This window comes from Pecten maximus, chromosome 12 (genome assembly GCF_902652985.1).
Source record: "Pecten maximus chromosome 12, xPecMax1.1, whole genome shotgun sequence".
NCBI lineage: Eukaryota > Metazoa > Mollusca > Bivalvia > Pectinida > Pectinidae > Pecten > Pecten maximus.
The window spans coordinates 32,777,906-32,796,354 of NC_047026.1; the positions used below are offsets into that span (position 1 = coordinate 32,777,906).

The following is an 18,449-nucleotide window of genomic DNA, read 5'->3' on the forward strand; positions in this document are numbered from 1 at the left end:
GATTACACATACCACTGTCAAATAAAAAAATGAAAATCACATTTTCTATGCAAGCGCCTGTGCCTAATTTGAGTGAGTCTATAAAAGTTCTTATATTAATCATGTTTAACCCACCATTAATATATTCTAGAACAACTACTTCTCTTTTCACTTTATCCACTTTACTATTCCATAAGAATTCATATAGCTTAGAGTTTAATTTACAAAGAAACTTTTCCTCGGGGTTTGGCAGTGAAATAAATAAATGATTAAATTGTGAGGCCAAAATTGATTTTATTATGTTTATTTTACCAATAGGTGTCAATATTCTCCTATTCCATGATCTGATAAGTGATTTATCAAAGTTCAGTTTAGGTATCTCGTGTAAATTAACATGAAATTCAATGCCAAGAAGTGTAAAGTTTTCCCTGCCCCATTGCAACTCCAGTTCTGGAAAAAAATTATTTAACAAGTTTTTGAAATATTCATTTTTAATCCCGATATAGTAGCATAAAAATTAAGTTCAGTAATAGCTTCCTGTAGTGATCTTTCTGTGCCATCAAGTGCAAGTGAAGTATCATCTGCATAGTGTGACAGAAGTATAGGACAGTTATCAACATTTCTGAGGTTAATAGCTAAAATTTCAGCACATAGAATAAATAAATATGGGGCAATCGGATTCCCTTGACGACAGCCCTTTTTTATTTGAAAAAATGAAGACAGATTCCCTCCCTGTTTCATAGTAGCACTAGCATTATTATGCAAAGTTTTTATCCAATTTTTTATACTATTACCGAAACCAAAAACAAGGAATACTTTTTCAATAAATGACCAGGACACAGAATCAAATGTTTTTTTTTTTAAATAAATCATTAAAAACATACCAGGGATATCATTTTCTTCTGCATATTGCATTACATCATATATCAATCTAGTGTTTTCCCCTATATATCGACCCTCTAAAAATCCTGTCTGATCTTTATCAATGATTTCATCCAAAGCTATTTTTATTCTATATGCTATTGTACCAGAAGCTATTTTATAAACTACATTCAGAAGAGTGATAGGCCTCCAATTTTTTATGAAATGTCTCGGTTTATCCCCTTTTGGAATACATGAAATAATGCCTCGGCGTTGTGAAATTGATATAAATCCCTTCTTATATCCTAAATTAATTTATAGATCGAACTACAAAATTACCTAAATATTTCCAGAAACACTTAACAATTTCTACCGTAAACCCATCTATACCTGGACTTTTATTGTTTTTCATACGTCTTAATGTTTTCCCAGCTTCTTCCAGTGTTATTAGGCCATCTAACTTTTCAGAATCCTTTTTATTAATTTTATTTACATTATAAGGTTCCAAAAGTTTATTCAAATTTATGTTCAATATATCACTATCTGAATCATACAGATTTTCATAGAATTTCTGAACTTCTTTCAAGATATCTGTTTGATTTGTAACTGTCTTTCCATTATCTAATTGTAATTTAGGTATAACTTTAGAGGTGAAATTTCTACTTTCCAAACTAAAAAAAAACAACATAACTAGTAGGCTTTTCCCCTTCTTCTATCCACTAAGCACGTGATCTAACTATGCTAACTTTAATTTTCTGTTCCCTAATATTCTATAGTTCTTTTTTTTTTACTTTCTAAATCAACAAAATCTATTTCATCTTGTTCCTCAATTGCCTGAATTGCCCTCTTAAGATTGTCTTCTCGAATTTTTTTGTTGTTTTTTCCTAAAAGATGCATAGGATATAGTTTTACCTCTAATTTGCAAAAGTAGTGTTTCAAGAAATATTTGATCATCTATCACAAACTCAATCTCAGCATCTAATATGTTAACTAAATTATCTAAATTATAAATAGGAATATAGTATTGTACATTTGTATCACTGATACAAGTTTTTACCATATCTATAAATTTAGTTCCTGTAGAAGACTATTGTTAAATTTCCATACTCCTTTACCAGGTGTAAATTCATTAAGTTTCAAGAATATGGTTGGGAAAGAATGATCGGACCTATAGCCAAATTCTATTTTAGATTTTTCGGTACTAGAAATAAGGTTTTCAGAAACTAAAAAAAAAGTTTAAATGGGGTACTTTTTCTCCATGTGTATCTTCTTAAGTCTTTATTTTGTTCTCCACTAGTGAGAAGTTATCTATAATTTCCAAACCTTTTTCTCTAGCTTTAGGATTGTTAATGTGTTGATGGTTCTTATCATAGTTTAGAATTTAAAACCAGGTTAAAATCACCACAAATGATAATATATCTATTTGCAAAATCTTCAATAGTTTCAATTAGAATGTCATAAAACTCAGGGTCATCTTTATTTGGGCCATACAAGTTAATCAGTGTAATTCTAAAAGTCTCTATTTGAATATCTAATGCTAAAAAATTGCCAGAGTTTTCTTTCTTTTCTTTGTGCACTTTAAATTCAAAATTATTTTTAAAAAGAATCGCTACACCTCTAGCATTTGATTTAAAAGAATTAAAATAGCACTGGAAACCCCATTCACTTCTTATAATATTTTCCTGTTCTATAGTAAAATGTGTATCTTGCAAGCAAAAGACATTACTACTTGACGACTTAAGATAAGAAAATACATCTCTACGTTTAACTTTGTCTCCTAGACCCTGGTTATTAGCAGATAGGAATTGTATATTAGCCATAATTGTAACATGTCCTTGTTTTTCGGCATAGCCGTCTAATTTGGTTTTGGCCCCGGATATGACGCGACAGGTGGCGTTCTGGTCAAGATGAAGTATGTGATTGGTCAATGTAGCGGTCAATGCAAAATGCTGAATATGCAAATGTTGTGACATTTACGGAAACAAAAATGGCTTCCAATGTGAATCGACTGCGGTTGAAAACTATAACAGCTTCCGCAATGAAGAGAATAATAGGAAAATGGGTCAAACACAATCCTAGAATTAAACTTGGGAAGCAGTACAATATATTGTAACAGTTCAAACATGAAAACAGCAGTAATACGGACGCCGCTCGTATTCTGCCTGATTGTTTGATAGTAGGTCATGATAATCTCGGTAATATTTACACAAATACAGTCTGTACCAGTACATCGCTACTGTCACTATACTATATGAACAGTGTTTACACTTATTTACACATAAATATGTGTGCCGTAATATTTACAGAACGTGTTATTTAACATTTAAACCACTGTGTATAATATCGTTCTCCAACTAACCCAGATGGAATATAGATATCGCCTTGTAAACTATCGTGTGTTTGTGTTGCCACGATTTCAAAACAGTCACGTAATGATCTAAAAATAATTTCCGCGCTAAATTTAGAGGGGGATTCCCAACTAAATCGAGTGGTCAAGCTGGACATAGGGATTGACTGTGAACATTGGAACAGCACAGAAACATAACTGGAAAGGAACAAAACGCGTACATTCAGTGAAAATTGCAACGTTTTTACCCTTTTAAATTGAATGCAAGCTGAATAAGTGGATGCATCTATTCAAATGACACATTTGTAGTCTTATTATCACCAAAAATGATTCAAACTGATATAATTTTGTTATCCGTGCTGAAACTGCGCATTTATTAATTACATCGTAGTTCGTTAATTTATTTCACCAGTAGTTTTACATTATAACCACCAGCATTATGCCGTTTATCTTTTTTAAAGATATTTCTTGTTTGTTTTGTTTTGTTAATTACATGTCCTAAACAAGCTTGTTAATAACATGTCTTAAACTAGTTTTTGAATTACATATAATAAATAAGCTTGTTAATCACATGTCTGAAATAAGCTTGTTAATTACATGTCCTAAATAAGCTTGTTAATCACATGTCTGAAATAAGCTTGTTAATTAAATATCCTAAATAAGCTTGTTAATAACATGTCCTAAATAAGCTTGTTAATCACATGTCTGAAATAAGCTTGTTAATTACATGTACTAAATAAGCTTGTTAATTACATATCCTAAACAAGCTTGTTAATCACATGTCTGAAATAAGCTTGTTAATCACATGTCTCAAATAAGCTTGTTAATTACATGTCCTAAATAAGCTTGTAAATTACATGTCCTAAATAAGCTTGTTAATCAAATGTCTTAAACTTGTTTTTGAATTACATATAATAAATAAGCTTGTTAATCACATGTCTGAAATAAGCTTGTTAATTACATGTCCTAAATAAGCTTGTTAATTACATGTCCTAAATAAGCTTGTTAATTACATGTCCTAAATAAGCTTGTTAATCACATGTCTGAAATAAGCTTGTTAATTAAATATCCTAAATAAGCTTGTTAATCACATGTCTGAAATAAGCTTGTTAATTACATGTACCAAATAAGCTTGTTAATAACATGTCCTAAATAAGCTTGTTAATCACATGTCTGAAATAAGCTTGTTAATTACATGTACTAAATAAGCTTGTTAATTACATATCCTAAACAAGCTTGTTAATCACATGTCTGAAATAAGCTTGTTAATCACATGTCTCAAATAAGCTTGTTAATTACATGTCCTAAATAAGCTTGTAAATTACATGTCCTAAATAAGACATCTTACTAACGTTCTACACGTATATCAATAAGCAAGTGAAGTAATTACATTATGTTGACTATCAAACAACAAGTGATTACACGTTTCTTGGGATACCACCTGATCGTCTTTATTGGCAAATATTACATTTACTTTCGCAAAATAAAATCAAAATTATTCGCTGCTAATATATATTAGCAGATTTGATGATGTGTCGTCGATGAGGCTTAGGACTCATACCTTAAAACATCGGAGTCTTTTTCTATTTTTGAAGGGTCGCCATAACATTATTCTTTGTTTCCATTTTACAATCGTTCTGTGGATAATGATACAATTGATTTATTGGTACAAAAGTACCCGTATTATGTCTGAACCTGTCTGTGTGGTCAACAAACCTCATGGTTTTCGACAGATTTCACTGATTGTTAAAAAAATAATCAGTTTACCAATTGGTCTGTTCTCACACTTGTAAACGATAACGCCCTTTACTCTTCGGTAACCTGTAACTTGTACATATTTCACAATTCAGCAGTGTAATGACGTATTACTCAGTTTCAGTTTCACAATATAGTGACATCAGGTTTCCATTAAAACGTTCCTAATAAACCATCTCTCTTAGTTACCATGACATCAACCGATGACTTATCCGAATATCAACTTACCGTAGATAGACGCCGAACTGATAACGAACCCTATGGGTTATTATGCAAAAGCGAAATGTCTTGATCTTGATATTCACATTCATTTATGAATTAAATGAAATATTTACGTTTGCTTTTTGTTAACCTTATATGGTACGTGAATGGCGTTTCGGACCTTGAAATATTTTGACTGTTGTACCATTTTCGTGAAAATGTTACAGTGATCCAGTTAACAGTATAACATTTATGATTTTCCGAAATAATCTGAGAAATCGTCGAAAAATCAGCAGAACAGATTAGTATCATTTCGATATCTCGAGCATTTAAATCGAGTATTAGAATTGGAATGTCAATGAATTTTTCGGCATAGCCGTATAATTTTCTTTTGGTCCCGGATATGACGCGACAGGACGCGTTACTGGCCAAGATGAAGTATGTGATTGGTCAATGTAGCGGTAGATGCAAAATGCAGATATGCAGTTAAAAACGAAACAAAGTTAAGATTGAATGATCTTTCCCTTTACTCCATACTGTACCCACTCTACTCAATTTCCTATCTGTTCTCGTCAGCTGAAAGGCCGCAAGGTCGTTATAGCGGACGTAAAACCCTTTAGATAAATAAATAAATAAATAAATTGAATGCAAGCTGTATTAGTGGGTGTATCCTTTCAAATGACACATTAATAAAATTATATTCCTGATTCAAATGCACTAGTACTCTTATTATCACCAAAACTGATTCAAACTGATATAATTTTGTTATCCGTGCTGAAACGCATTAGTTCGTTGATTTATTTCACCAGCAGTTTTACATTATAACTACCAGCATTAAAACTATGCCGTTTATCATTTTTTAATATATTTCTTGTTTATTTATAACAACATAATTCACAAAATTCTTTTCACATATCATTTACAGTATATCATATATATATATAAGGAAATTGAAAGTATACCTTATCCTCTCCGGCGGTACCCCTACCTCCATTGACACATAAATGTGTACGGCATCCCCGTTATATTTCATTACTGGTCATGACGCACGATGTTAACAAAATAGTTGCCACGTTAATAACCTGCTCTAGATATGGGACTGCAGTTATATTATCACTGGCTTATAAGCGTTTATAACCTCCAGATTACTGTGTCTTCCTAATTTCATATCCGAAAATGTTTGTTTGTTTCGAAAGTTACGAGACCCCCTCATAATTTCCCAGATCCTGAAGAAAGAGGCGCAAATCAGCTGTCCATGACATCACGTAGGTCACACAAGAGGCCATGGAAGGGATATTTGAACGTAGTAATTTGTCAAAATAAAATCCGTAATTAAATCATTGAATTGGTGGATTTCTAGATCGAATTTTGTTTTTCCGTTGCAATTGAGAAAATGATTATAAGCATTGATGTCAACAGTTTTTGCACAGATTGGTACAGTTTGCAAACATTTTTTTCATACTCCTGTGAAACTAATAAATAATGACATCAATGCTTAAATAAAGAAAACACTAGTATCTATCAAGTTTATTAATATTTTTATTTGTATAGACTTTCTTTCATCCACAGTATTCGTACATTGTTGTCATTGTGACACGGAATCCATTTTAAAAAAAAGTACTCATTCATGTATTTAGATATTCAGAATTGATGTAATATGTCGATTTGGATCCATTTAATTCATGGTAAAACGTGATAAATTGAATGATGTAAAAACTGTCACTAAGATAAATAAGGTCTCGCCTAATGAGAGATATTTCAAACATAATTTGGATTGTTAACATGTTAACTAATACATTGCATATTCAATAAAATAACTTATTTTATCAATCTATAAAATAAAATGTAAATGATGTATTTTCAATTTCTGAATAAGTTCTAAATAAGTAAAACACAAATCGTACATCAGTACAGTCAGACCTCGTTATTTCCAATTTTGGAAATTCCAAGACCCTCCTTAACTCGAACTTAACATTCAGTCCCGACGGTAAATATGTAATGCTTAACGTACTCGGGATATTGCCTCATTGACTTCGAAATAACGAGGTCAAAGTGCATGATTAAAAGGTTATTTACTTTAACACTAATGAAGCTAATAAATATATACATAATTAAATGAAAACGCATTGAATTCATTAAATGTCTTTCATAGCTTAGTATCATTTTGTTCATTATTTTCATTTGGATGTTTATCACCAAGATTCATATCAAAATCACGTGGTCGCCGCTTTCTACAGCTCATGTTGTCGCTCATACCGTCAAATGTAGGGCATATAGGTATGAAAGAGAAACACTCAACCTTTCTTATATATTTAGTTACATAAGGGATGTCATATTGTACATTGCTCTCAATCACCTTGCCGTTTGAATCATACATGCTTTCCCGCCATTTCTTGATGCCACGCTCCTCAGATGTACCTTCACAAATATAGAGAAGTACGAGTTAACTCCCATCCAGTATTGCAGATATTACAAACATGATGTAAACCTCAACATATGAAAAACCATGAAACTGTTATTTTACTTGCCTTCCATTAAAAACAAATAATGTATAAATAAATCAGTGTTATGACTTATCTTAATACCATCTCACCTGGCACTAGATTGTCAAGAAGACAACCAAGAAATCCTCCAACAAACATGGCAGTTCCTAGAAGCACATTCAGGACCTGGTCGAACTCAGAGTGACCTTCAAAAAGTAAATTACGAGGATAATAGATAATCATAGAATTGTAATCGTTTATGGATGACGTATCTGTCAATCTCTTTTGTACAATTGAGCTGTAAAACTAGGAGGGTATTTACATATAAACTGTTTTGATCGATTGACGTGCTATGACAGTTTGGATCATTAATCATCTGTTATAAAACTAGGTATACTCTGTATGCAACTGTATATCTTATCAACGGTCCCATGTAAAATATCACTGTGGTACAGGATACACACCGATTATTCATCGAATACTATCAGAATGCAGATATACCTTCAAGCAACCTATCTATATGAATTTTGCCACCAGGGCTCGTACTTCGGAATCCATTCAAATCTGTGACCAGCCGAACTTTCTGTAAACTCGCTCAAATCATGAGATAGCAGTTTTAAAAATAAAATAAAACATTAAAAGCAACATCTAAATGTAAGTCTTTCTGAAATTACTTCAAATTATCAAAAACAATATTAACTTCTCCACGATGTACCTGGTATTACCTGTTTGTATTGCATTCGGATTTTGGGTTATCCACTGCGGCACCATGAGGCCAAGAATGATGGCGATAGCCATAATCGTGAGGTTTCGTGTAGAAGACATATCAGTGTACTGAAGTGTGGAGATCCCAACCATTGTAACCATGCCAAAAACCACCGTTAAAATTCCACCTATAACTGGATCCGGAATTAAAGTCAAGACGGCTCCTATTTTACCTACAACCCCGCCTACCACCAGTATGATACCGGCTACTTGGAACACCCGTCTACTTGCGACCTATAAGTAAAGAAATCTTTGTCATTGATTTTAAAATAGATCCTTTATAATGACAAGTGTTGACTAATCATTTCATTACAGATTGAACTGTGTCTTCGGCAACGCTGATGCAACAAAAGTATATGTTGAAAATAAAACAATGATCTTTTGTCTCTATTTTCGTGAGAGCTCTTATGACGTTTTATAGCCAAGACACATACTTTTATATGTTTATGGTATAGAATATAATGATAACTTCATCAATGTATAATTTTGTTAAATTTAAAACCAAACTCAAAAGTTTCAAAAATATGTGTCGGAAATTGACTCCTTTATTCTTTATTTCGTAAGAATATTCAGTTGATTTTATACCGCCTAGACACAATATTATACCTTCTTTACGTCAAAGGCAATATGATTAAAATATAGATCACAATTATTCAATACGTTATGAAAAATTGACGGCGGCCGGTAAGGGGTCATGTTCAGATCACGTTTCAGCATATCTACAAAATACGATCAACCAAACTAAGATGGCCGCAATTATTGCAAGGTAATTTACGCCCAAAACGATATATTCGCATGTTGTGGATTTTGAGAGGGAGGTAAAACCGGACTGATCAGAGGTTAATCAACGTTATCAACACTGTTTCGATTGCCCGACGCAGTTTGGCAGACTGAAAAAGGTCCCGTTGTATGGTAAGCATTCAGGCCGACTGATCATGATCAACTAACTGGCCTTTGTCAGATCGTCATATCTTATGTAGGGTATAATGACGGTCCTTATTTTAATCAGATTTCGTCTATGTAGATAGGGCGATGATAAAAAATATACCATTGTTAAAATCCTTCTCCACTGATTAATAAATACAGTATGTGACTTTGACTGATTATCTACATATATCAACAATAACATTATCGTATATACACGCTACATATAAAATACATGCAACGTAATGAATTGAAGAGAAATGACAGTTTCATACTTAGTACAATAATGTTGTTTCATATATTCCTGCTTAATTAAAACGATACTACAACAATTTTCCAATCTTGTTTTCGAATATATAACAGACCTTTGTTATCCCTATTGCGCCAATGTTAGAGCTATATGAGGTGGTAGCATGGCCTGCTCCTACCAGACCGGACAATATGCTGCAGAATCCCTCCATGGCTAGTCCTCTGTTGATGGCATGTGGAGGAGGGGGCGTGCCGTGTGAAATTTTGGCGGCAGCAAAGTAGTCCCCTATCGACTCAACGACGGAGGACAGAGTCGCAGCAAGCATTCCGACGTATCCAGCGGCGGACACAGTAGGGGTACCAAATATAACTGTAATGAAGGTGAAAATCAATCAGGGTTCCAGAAGCATAATGTTTATGTTTAATAGATTTTTCGGCATAGCCGTATAATTTTCTTTTGGCCCCGGATATGACGCGACAGGTGGCGTTACTGGTCAAGATGAAGTATGTGATTGGTCAATGTAGCGGTAAATGCAAAATGCAGATATGCAGTTAAAGACGAAACAAAAGTGGATGTATCTATTCAAATGACACATTAATAAAATAATATTCCTGATTCAAATGCAGTCTTATTATCACCAAAAATGATTTAAACTGATATAATTTTGTTATCCGTGCTGAAACGCATTTATTTATTAGTTCGTTAATGTATGTTTACCAGCAGTTTTATATTATAACCACCAGCATAAAAAATATGCCGTTTTTCATTTTTAAAGAAATTTTTTGTTTAGTATATCGTATTATATAAGTTTGTAACTCTAGCAGTGAAATCATATTCAACAAAGTTTATGAGAATTGACCTGTTTTGGAGGGAATCCGGAATTATTTAAACAAGAAAGAAAACTGAAACACCATAAATGTCTGATATATAAGTGTCAGGAGCGCCACCTGACTGGCGTATCTGTAGTCTCCCACGACATTGTGGATACAATACGTGTTGTAAGACTATAACACAGTACTTGATCAGGTGACCATTCCGACGTCTTTACTCTCATTGCGACAATACTGACTTTGCTGCTCGAAGAACTACACACACTATATATCATTTGATCGCGTGACCAACATTACGACGCCTTTGATCTGTTTACGACATCAAGAATGGCGACAAAGGAAGATGTTATGACGATTTAACGTAAATACATCTTGTTCCATATCTTATAAAACACATACATGGATAGGGAATGTAGAACCAGGGCATGCCAGACATCACATCCAGTCTGGAGTCTGTACGGGCGTAGTAGGACTGGGCGTTCCGGTCATTAGGAAAAGTGTCCGTGATGGTCAGTATATAACACACAAACCAGCCGATACATATGCTGATAATAACCTACAAAACATGTCGGCTAAATACAGCATCAAGAGATACAATCCTCTATAGAAATATAACATACATGCAAAATGTTATCTTTATTTAACAACAATTACGAAACAAGTTATATGAACTTACATAAGCCATTCAGGTTAGCCTGGATGGAAGCGATTATGCAGAATAAAAACTCTTAATGGAAAAACAAGGAGATTTAGCCTTTGCAGAATGTCAGTATAAAGACGCTGAAATGGTGTATGTCTTCGTAAAAATATATATAAATACCTTTCTTCCACAATACATAGAGGTTTCCCTTTGATTCAAGCCGATATCATTGTAGTAGAAACAGGTCACACGACTCGTAATTTTTGGATATGAAATTTATTTTACACTCGTAAGTTATTTGTTTTAAAAGTTACAAAAGACAGTCGCTAAAGCTCGTGTCTTTTGTAACTTTACAAAAATAACTTACTCGAGTGAAATTAATTCCTTATCCATCAACCACTCGTTGTGTAAGCTCTCTATATATCATACAGGTTATTGATATCAAATCAACAATGACATTAGTAGAGAAGACAAATTTCATCACAATCTATAACACCAACTCACCTATATAGCTAGCCAGATATATCTGAGGTTTTTTTCACGAGAATTTCAACTGTATACCTAACGAATACAGACATAAATATACATATCTTAGAAAAGAAAGCTAATCTACCAATGATTCGTTTTTGTATTGATAGTCATTATAATATAGATATAACCAAGTGTTTACGTTGATATAATTCGGTGTCTACTCACAGGCAGTAACTGGAAGACAGGGAATCTGGTCATGTGAAATTTCCTTTTCATCGAAAATGACGGTAACGGTACTTGGATTCGAGCCAGGAAAAGTGAAAAGATGGCGATGAGGGAAAACGTTCTACAAGCACAAATCAAGCTTCGTTCCTTTTGTAATCTTAAGAATGTCATACTGTCAGGCTCAAAATATTGCTGCTATGCAATTATGAAAAATCTGGTTAAAACTCTAATTCGACTGAAGAGCCTTTTATATTACACATCCGACTATGTATTACATGAAACTAGTTTGAAATCTAAATATACTAATCAGCAGTGCTGCGTAACCTACACACTGAAGATAGATACTTAATATAACGCAAATGAAGAACAACAAGGGCGGTAACTCTGATCACTTCAGATCAACGGCTCCTACTCTGTATACATTGAACTGCGAATTGTTCAAAGTCTCATCAATATTCCTTAACTATAGAAAAATCCGTAACTGTTTTATAGGAAAGCCACACAGAATTTAAGGAAAGTTCCATAACTAAAACATTTTCTTAAAATCCAATTATGATTTCATATGGAACAATCTTTACGTACCGAAATGTCGAGAGATAGGTCGCATTTTTGTAATAAACATAATATAGGGCACAACCAAGGTTTTTATATATAAATATTAAAATCATTTTCTAAACGTGTAAATAGCCTACAGGCTTGCTATGCCCCAGTGGACAGTGTTGAAGGCTGACGCTACTCCCGTCAGTGACAGGCCGATGAGGGAGATGGTTGGGGCGATGGTTAGAGGACCAATGAACCGGAGGAAGAATCCCATCACTCCTGTACAACCCAATATGACCTGGGTCAGGGACGCGAGGATCAGGTTGCCCTGGATCTATGGAAGACAATTAATCACATCATTGATTATAAATATATATTTCTATTGAAGCATGGCATTATTTCTACCCCACAATAGGTGTTATCCAACTCCCTGGGCATACGATTATCATTGCACTGGAGAAATAAACTCTAAAGACGTTTGGATTGGTTGAGACGGTGAAGTTTGCTGGCATCAGATAATCATTACAGTTTGCCACACGTGCAATAAACTCTAAAGACGTTTTGATTAATGACATGGTGAACTTTGGCCGGGACTATTTTTATCACTAGGTTCAATGCGTTTTGATTGACGTGTAACACTTCAAGGCCGTTTCACGGTGTCTTGGAAATGTTAACACATACAAATTAGTTCGCATTTGTTTTTGTGATTTTTAATTTTTAAGTTTATTGTTTTGAAAATAACAACTTTGCTAATTATTTGTTAGAATTTATAATGTATTGCAACATTTCCGAAATTATCAATTTTGCATATTAATTAGCGGCATTTAACTTCAGATCACATGCTTACATCCCGACTGATATCATGAAAAGAAAACACGTTGACACAAAACATGCCAATTCATCTTCAGAACAATTTTCACTTTTGCAGTAGAAACAGGTCACACAAACTCATAGTTGTTGTATCTGGCATTTCTTTCAATACAGTTATTATTCAAAAGTTCCAAAAAAAACCTCGCTAAAGCCACTCGCTGTGTTACCTCTATATATACATTTCATTGGCTAGACACTTTTTAATCGATCGAACGTTTCCGGGTTGTATGTAGAGGAAATCCATCCACAAATATAGAATGTGAGGAAAACAGAATGTACACAACAAAAATTAACAAAAAATACAACATACATTAGTTAATTGGTCAACATAATTATATAAATTGGTAAAAATAATTCTATGCAAAAATATGCCGATTTTTTCCAGATAAACACTTGTGTCTGATCAATGTTGATTTAAGATGTCAGTGATTGATTTAATGAGGATTTAGTTTAACTCCTTGGTATTGTGTATTGGTTTGTGAAAGGTGTTGTTGTTCAATATTTCAACTTCTACTAAAGTTCAAGCTCCCTGTTGTTAATCTGCCACACAAGTTCAACGCCTTTCACGTATTTGTCTTAACACGGAAATACTGACGAATCAATGCCTTTAATAAACTTGTTGTATTAAGGAATATTCAGTTTTAGTATCTATTCATTAATGGTAAACTTTTGAATGAAAACACGCTCGACTTTAAAACAAACTTGCTGAATTGAAATAGAAATTTGAATCTGGATTTGTGAACTTCATGGGATGTTCATTTGAACTGGTCTTGAGAACAATTCATTTTTACTGTTACTAAAACATTGGCATTCCATCTATTTAATAAAAGTTGGTATGGTATCATCAAGAGAAACTGTCTTGTGTTTCAATAACCTTTGATTCCAAACCAACGCTTGGGCAAGATCGAGATAAGATTTGGATTTTGTAAATAAAATTGGTTAGCAATGTCTGCTTCCCTGCTTTTACAATACACAATATTGAATTTTGTACTTGCGTAAAAGGTAATATTTCACAAAAATCATGAATTGCGCTAAAAAGCAAATTTTCTTTGCGATTGTCGACAAAAACTTTTTTTGATACAAAGACTTATCTACATTTTCCCTTGTGTTGGGATATTAGATGAACACTTTCATATAAAGGGGGAACACTGTGCTAACAATGGAAAAAGCTGTTGAAAATGAACTTTTGTGAATCTAGGCCAAAGATATCCGAACAATAACATGTCTATTTTTTCCAAAAGTAACTATAGTTTGCATAATTACCATTGATACAATGTAATAACATTCCACGGAAACTAACTATACATCTGGCCCAGTCATCTTTAATAGTGAATTCATTGATGTAATTTTACAGCGGATCAGGTTCCCAGTGAGGAATGTGAATGCTAACACGAGATATTCGGTGATATCTTATCGTATTACTATACCATTTTTTAAAGTTGATATCCATTTATATCATGAGCTTGCTTGATATGTCTGATGGTTGCGAAGTTCCCAATTTGAGTATGTGACGTATTTAGGCTAGATTTCGGATGTCAGAAGACGCTTACTACGCATGAACACCTGACATCTATTACGTCACCCTATCATCCCTAATGGGTCATGGAAAGCGGAAATGGCTACGCTGCGGTTTCATTATTCAGTACATATCTAAGCGGTGTTCACTTGTACCTCTTGTGCCATCCTGACAATGTAGGTAGTTAAGTGGAAAACCCATATGATGTTTACTTTCTGATAATATTTTTTGTAAATTAGTGTAGTTCACAAACATAATATCCATATTTACTACGTATGTAAGTTTGCTGACGACCTAAATTCAGAAACAAAAAGCGATCAAGGGTGACCAAGTGGTGGCAAATTTATGTAGACTATATTATGTTTAGCAACATTATAGTCGAGTAACAAATAAATCAAGAAATAAAGCACAACGTTAAACAGCAATACACATATCTAATTTAAAGTAATATGTGAAAGTGTGACGTACTTCTCTCATGCGGAGCTGCCATGCTTCGTCTTTGTCACCCGCAAATGACGTCTCGTTCACACTGACTTCTAAAATACAAAGCCAATTACAGTTATACTTTGATTAAACATGTTGATAATCAATCACCATTCATTTCCAAATTCAATTCAAAGTTTACGACGTAAATAAGATTGAGTTTTTTCTATTAAAACAAATTACACTTTCTTTTATTTCACTCTTACCAGCCACTCAGACAGAAGAGATGTGCGTGAAAAATAACAAATCATCAGTATTGTTAATCGTGGCGCTACAAATACCAGGTATCCTAATATAGCGTTTCTTGTCTCGACGTGGGATTGGCGACCCGTTGACACAAGGCAACCAATACAACAAACAACAGGTTTAGAATGCTTTGCTTTCTGGTAAATGGTTCTTATACATCACATATACATATATTTCAATTGCGGTTGAATAGTTTTCATATTGTCACCCTGTCACGCAATAGGGAAACGAGCTGTAAAAACGGATTATAATCCAGATATTTACTTTACTCGGGAAATACATAAAATCTGCTTCATCGTTATTTTAAAATTGTCATTTGTACAAAGAATATACATGGTCATATTAGCTAGATATGCACAAAAATAATATTATTTACATGAGTAAATATGAATAATATCATCACCCTACATATGTATATATTTACACTTGCAAAGTTTTGTCACTATATAACAATACCAGACCGATTTGTTTACCATTCTTGCATGGAAACATTGACCTTTGAACTTGCGTATGAAAATATGACAGGGTACGTGAACTACTTTCGCCAAGCACATGGCTTTGTTTACATTTACAATTTAAGTTACAAAGGGCTATTTTTTATTTGAAATCTAACATGTTTGACAATATTAAATATGATAATCTATCAAAATGTTTTTTTTTATTTATGTTAATATCATAATAAAAAACAGAACTATTTTTTACCGCGGAAAAAAAGTCTCAATTTGTTGTGAAGCGTCACCATTGGCTGTTCTAATAATTGACTCCTCCCACTGTGTCCGACTTTTATATGATTCTTTTTTTATTTACAAGGAAAAACTATTGTAATCACAAAGACTTATAGAAACAACATCCGTAAGTGTAAATATAGGGATTGGATTTCACTTTTATGTTAACCATGCTTTTATGGAGCAATTCCTCTAAGAATATATTCTAAATGGGGCGCTAAATATAAAAGCATGGTTAACATAAAAGTGAAATCCAATCCCTATATGAATTTTAAATCTTATCCGCTTTTCATAAGATTCAGTGAAATTATCTTTAATGAAAGGTTATTCACTTACACTTAGAAGATACCACGTGTATACCTGCAGCCATGCGCCGATAAGGCAGAGACATGCCCAGCGTGATGTATAACAAATGATTTTATTTTAATAAACCTGTAGAGATCCAACTTATACAATTGATACATAATAATTATTACATATCAGTACGTACCTCCGGAGGGGTGTGGGCAGCTCCATTTACTGAGTGACATCATGGCTACTATAGGTGCGATGAAGGTATGGGAACCTCCTTGAACAATTCCCAGCCTACACAATCATAAAGAATATTCCAACTGAATATATTTTTGGGAGCTTTGTAGTCAAATAACATGGAATATATTGCTTTAAAATAAATTATGTCAAATAAGCTACTAGGGATAAAGGGAGCATACCGACCATGTTGTTGTCTTAGGACTTGTGAATTGAAAACCAATGAATACGTGTATATGTTATAATACTCTTAAAATGTTCTATTGTAAAGTGAAACATTATGTCAATGTTCAATGTTTTGTTAATTCAAGAACATTTGGTAGAGGTATATGTACAATGTAATACATTTGAGGATTTTCCCAAGCATCTCTGTGAAGGCTTAACAAACATCTACCAATTATATATTGATCTGCCAATGATAAAACATAACACCCCATCAATAACCTTCACATTAAGGCACTGGTATATAGCCTTTGAACAGTGCTTTACATCGTGAACAGGACGAACTGTATGGGATCTTTGTCCGCGTCATTGGTGCAGTTCGAGTTTGTCTTAATAATCATGATATATTTTACGACCAGTATCGACCACATGGAACTGCTACTGTACCATCTGTCTGACTCTGTCATTTCCTAAACCGGTCAGATGTTGTAACAGATGACCTTTACCAATGCATAGAAGAAGAACATTTGAGGAATTGATACAACATCACATATTGGGGAACTTCTCCATTATCATACGTAGCAAATTGTCATCCTTCCGTAGAGCCATATCAGACACACATATGTACGACCAAGGTCAACTTATGAGGTGTAGTGTTTTGTTTGTCGAATTGGGGGATGCATCGTGCAAGTCGATCAAAAATCTGCGGAGATATTTTGACGCCTTGAATAAGTTAATTCACCCCACTACTTCCTTTGATTGAGAAGAGAATAAACTACCAACTGGCCTTATTTTTTCCGAAACTAAAATATCTTCAAGTCTTCATGTCTAAAGTTTACCCTTTTAACCATTAGCATATTCTCTCTAACTCTCTAACATTACAATGACGCAAGTAGATCTACGTGTAGGGAGGGTGTAATTTCGGGATTTCGACAGGTAAATTATACGATTTTCACTTTTCCACCAGTTTCATAAAATGCCACATATATTACAAAATAAAAGCTTTGGCTAAATTTCCCTGTCGCGTAAATGTTCACGTATACAATATGTACACAATGAGTAGCTGTTTTTATTCCATACATTTGTCAGAATGAGATGAAATGGTCGTAAAAGTTCTAACCTGACACCAAACGTAGACTGAAGGACTGTAGCCAGACCACACATAAACATTGTGATGCTGAGGAGTTTGGCTCTGACGTCACTCTCATCCTCAGCACATATCATTCCGGATATGATAAAAGGGATGGACAATGTACTTCCGAGACAGAGGATTGCTTGCTGCAACAAAAATGAACATTTGAAGTCTGAAAAAATACCTGCCTTCAGTATTGGTCATAGGTTTTTTCTTTTGTTGTTGTTGTTGTTTTTTTGTTTTTTTTTGTTTTTTTGTTCGTTTGTTTGTTGTTTCTTTTTTTTCGTTGACAACTATAAATCTAGGATGTTTAAGCAATGCACCATTATCAACTAGGTCTTTAAAATAAGGGTAATGCTAGAAATATGATAAACACGTGACAACTGATATCTTCGTGGATTAGATTCCTTCCTTACGATACACGTATAAATATACAATTATAAATTTTATATGTAACTGAAACGGAGTTGTTGTTGATGTCAATTTTAATATACAGTGTTATATACACTGTTTATG

At 33.6% G+C, this 18,449-nt stretch overlaps 1 protein-coding gene across 2 annotated transcripts in view; it reads right to left on the bottom strand.

Annotated features, from left to right (window-relative positions):
- Positions 1 to 6,664: 6,664 nt before the first annotated feature.
- Positions 6,665 to 18,449, bottom strand: part of LOC117339474 (solute carrier family 23 member 2-like) — a 29,130-nt gene continuing 17,345 nt past the window's right edge. For both annotated transcript variants that reach the window (XM_033901081.1, XM_033901080.1), the window contains exons 3-12: positions 17,922 to 18,079; positions 16,602 to 16,696; positions 15,126 to 15,193; positions 12,424 to 12,605; positions 11,732 to 11,852; positions 10,795 to 10,951; positions 9,681 to 9,934; positions 8,352 to 8,625; positions 7,737 to 7,832; positions 6,665 to 7,561 (exon numbers count right to left, since the gene is read on the bottom strand). In XM_033901081.1, the coding sequence (XP_033756972.1) occupies positions 7,290 to 7,561; positions 7,737 to 7,832; positions 8,352 to 8,625; positions 9,681 to 9,934; positions 10,795 to 10,951; positions 11,732 to 11,852; positions 12,424 to 12,605; positions 15,126 to 15,193; positions 16,602 to 16,696; positions 17,922 to 18,079 (1,677 nt within the window). In that variant the 3' untranslated portion in view covers positions 6,665 to 7,289. The remainder of the gene's footprint in view (positions 7,562 to 7,736; positions 7,833 to 8,351; positions 8,626 to 9,680; positions 9,935 to 10,794; positions 10,952 to 11,731; positions 11,853 to 12,423; positions 12,606 to 15,125; positions 15,194 to 16,601; positions 16,697 to 17,921; positions 18,080 to 18,449) is intronic.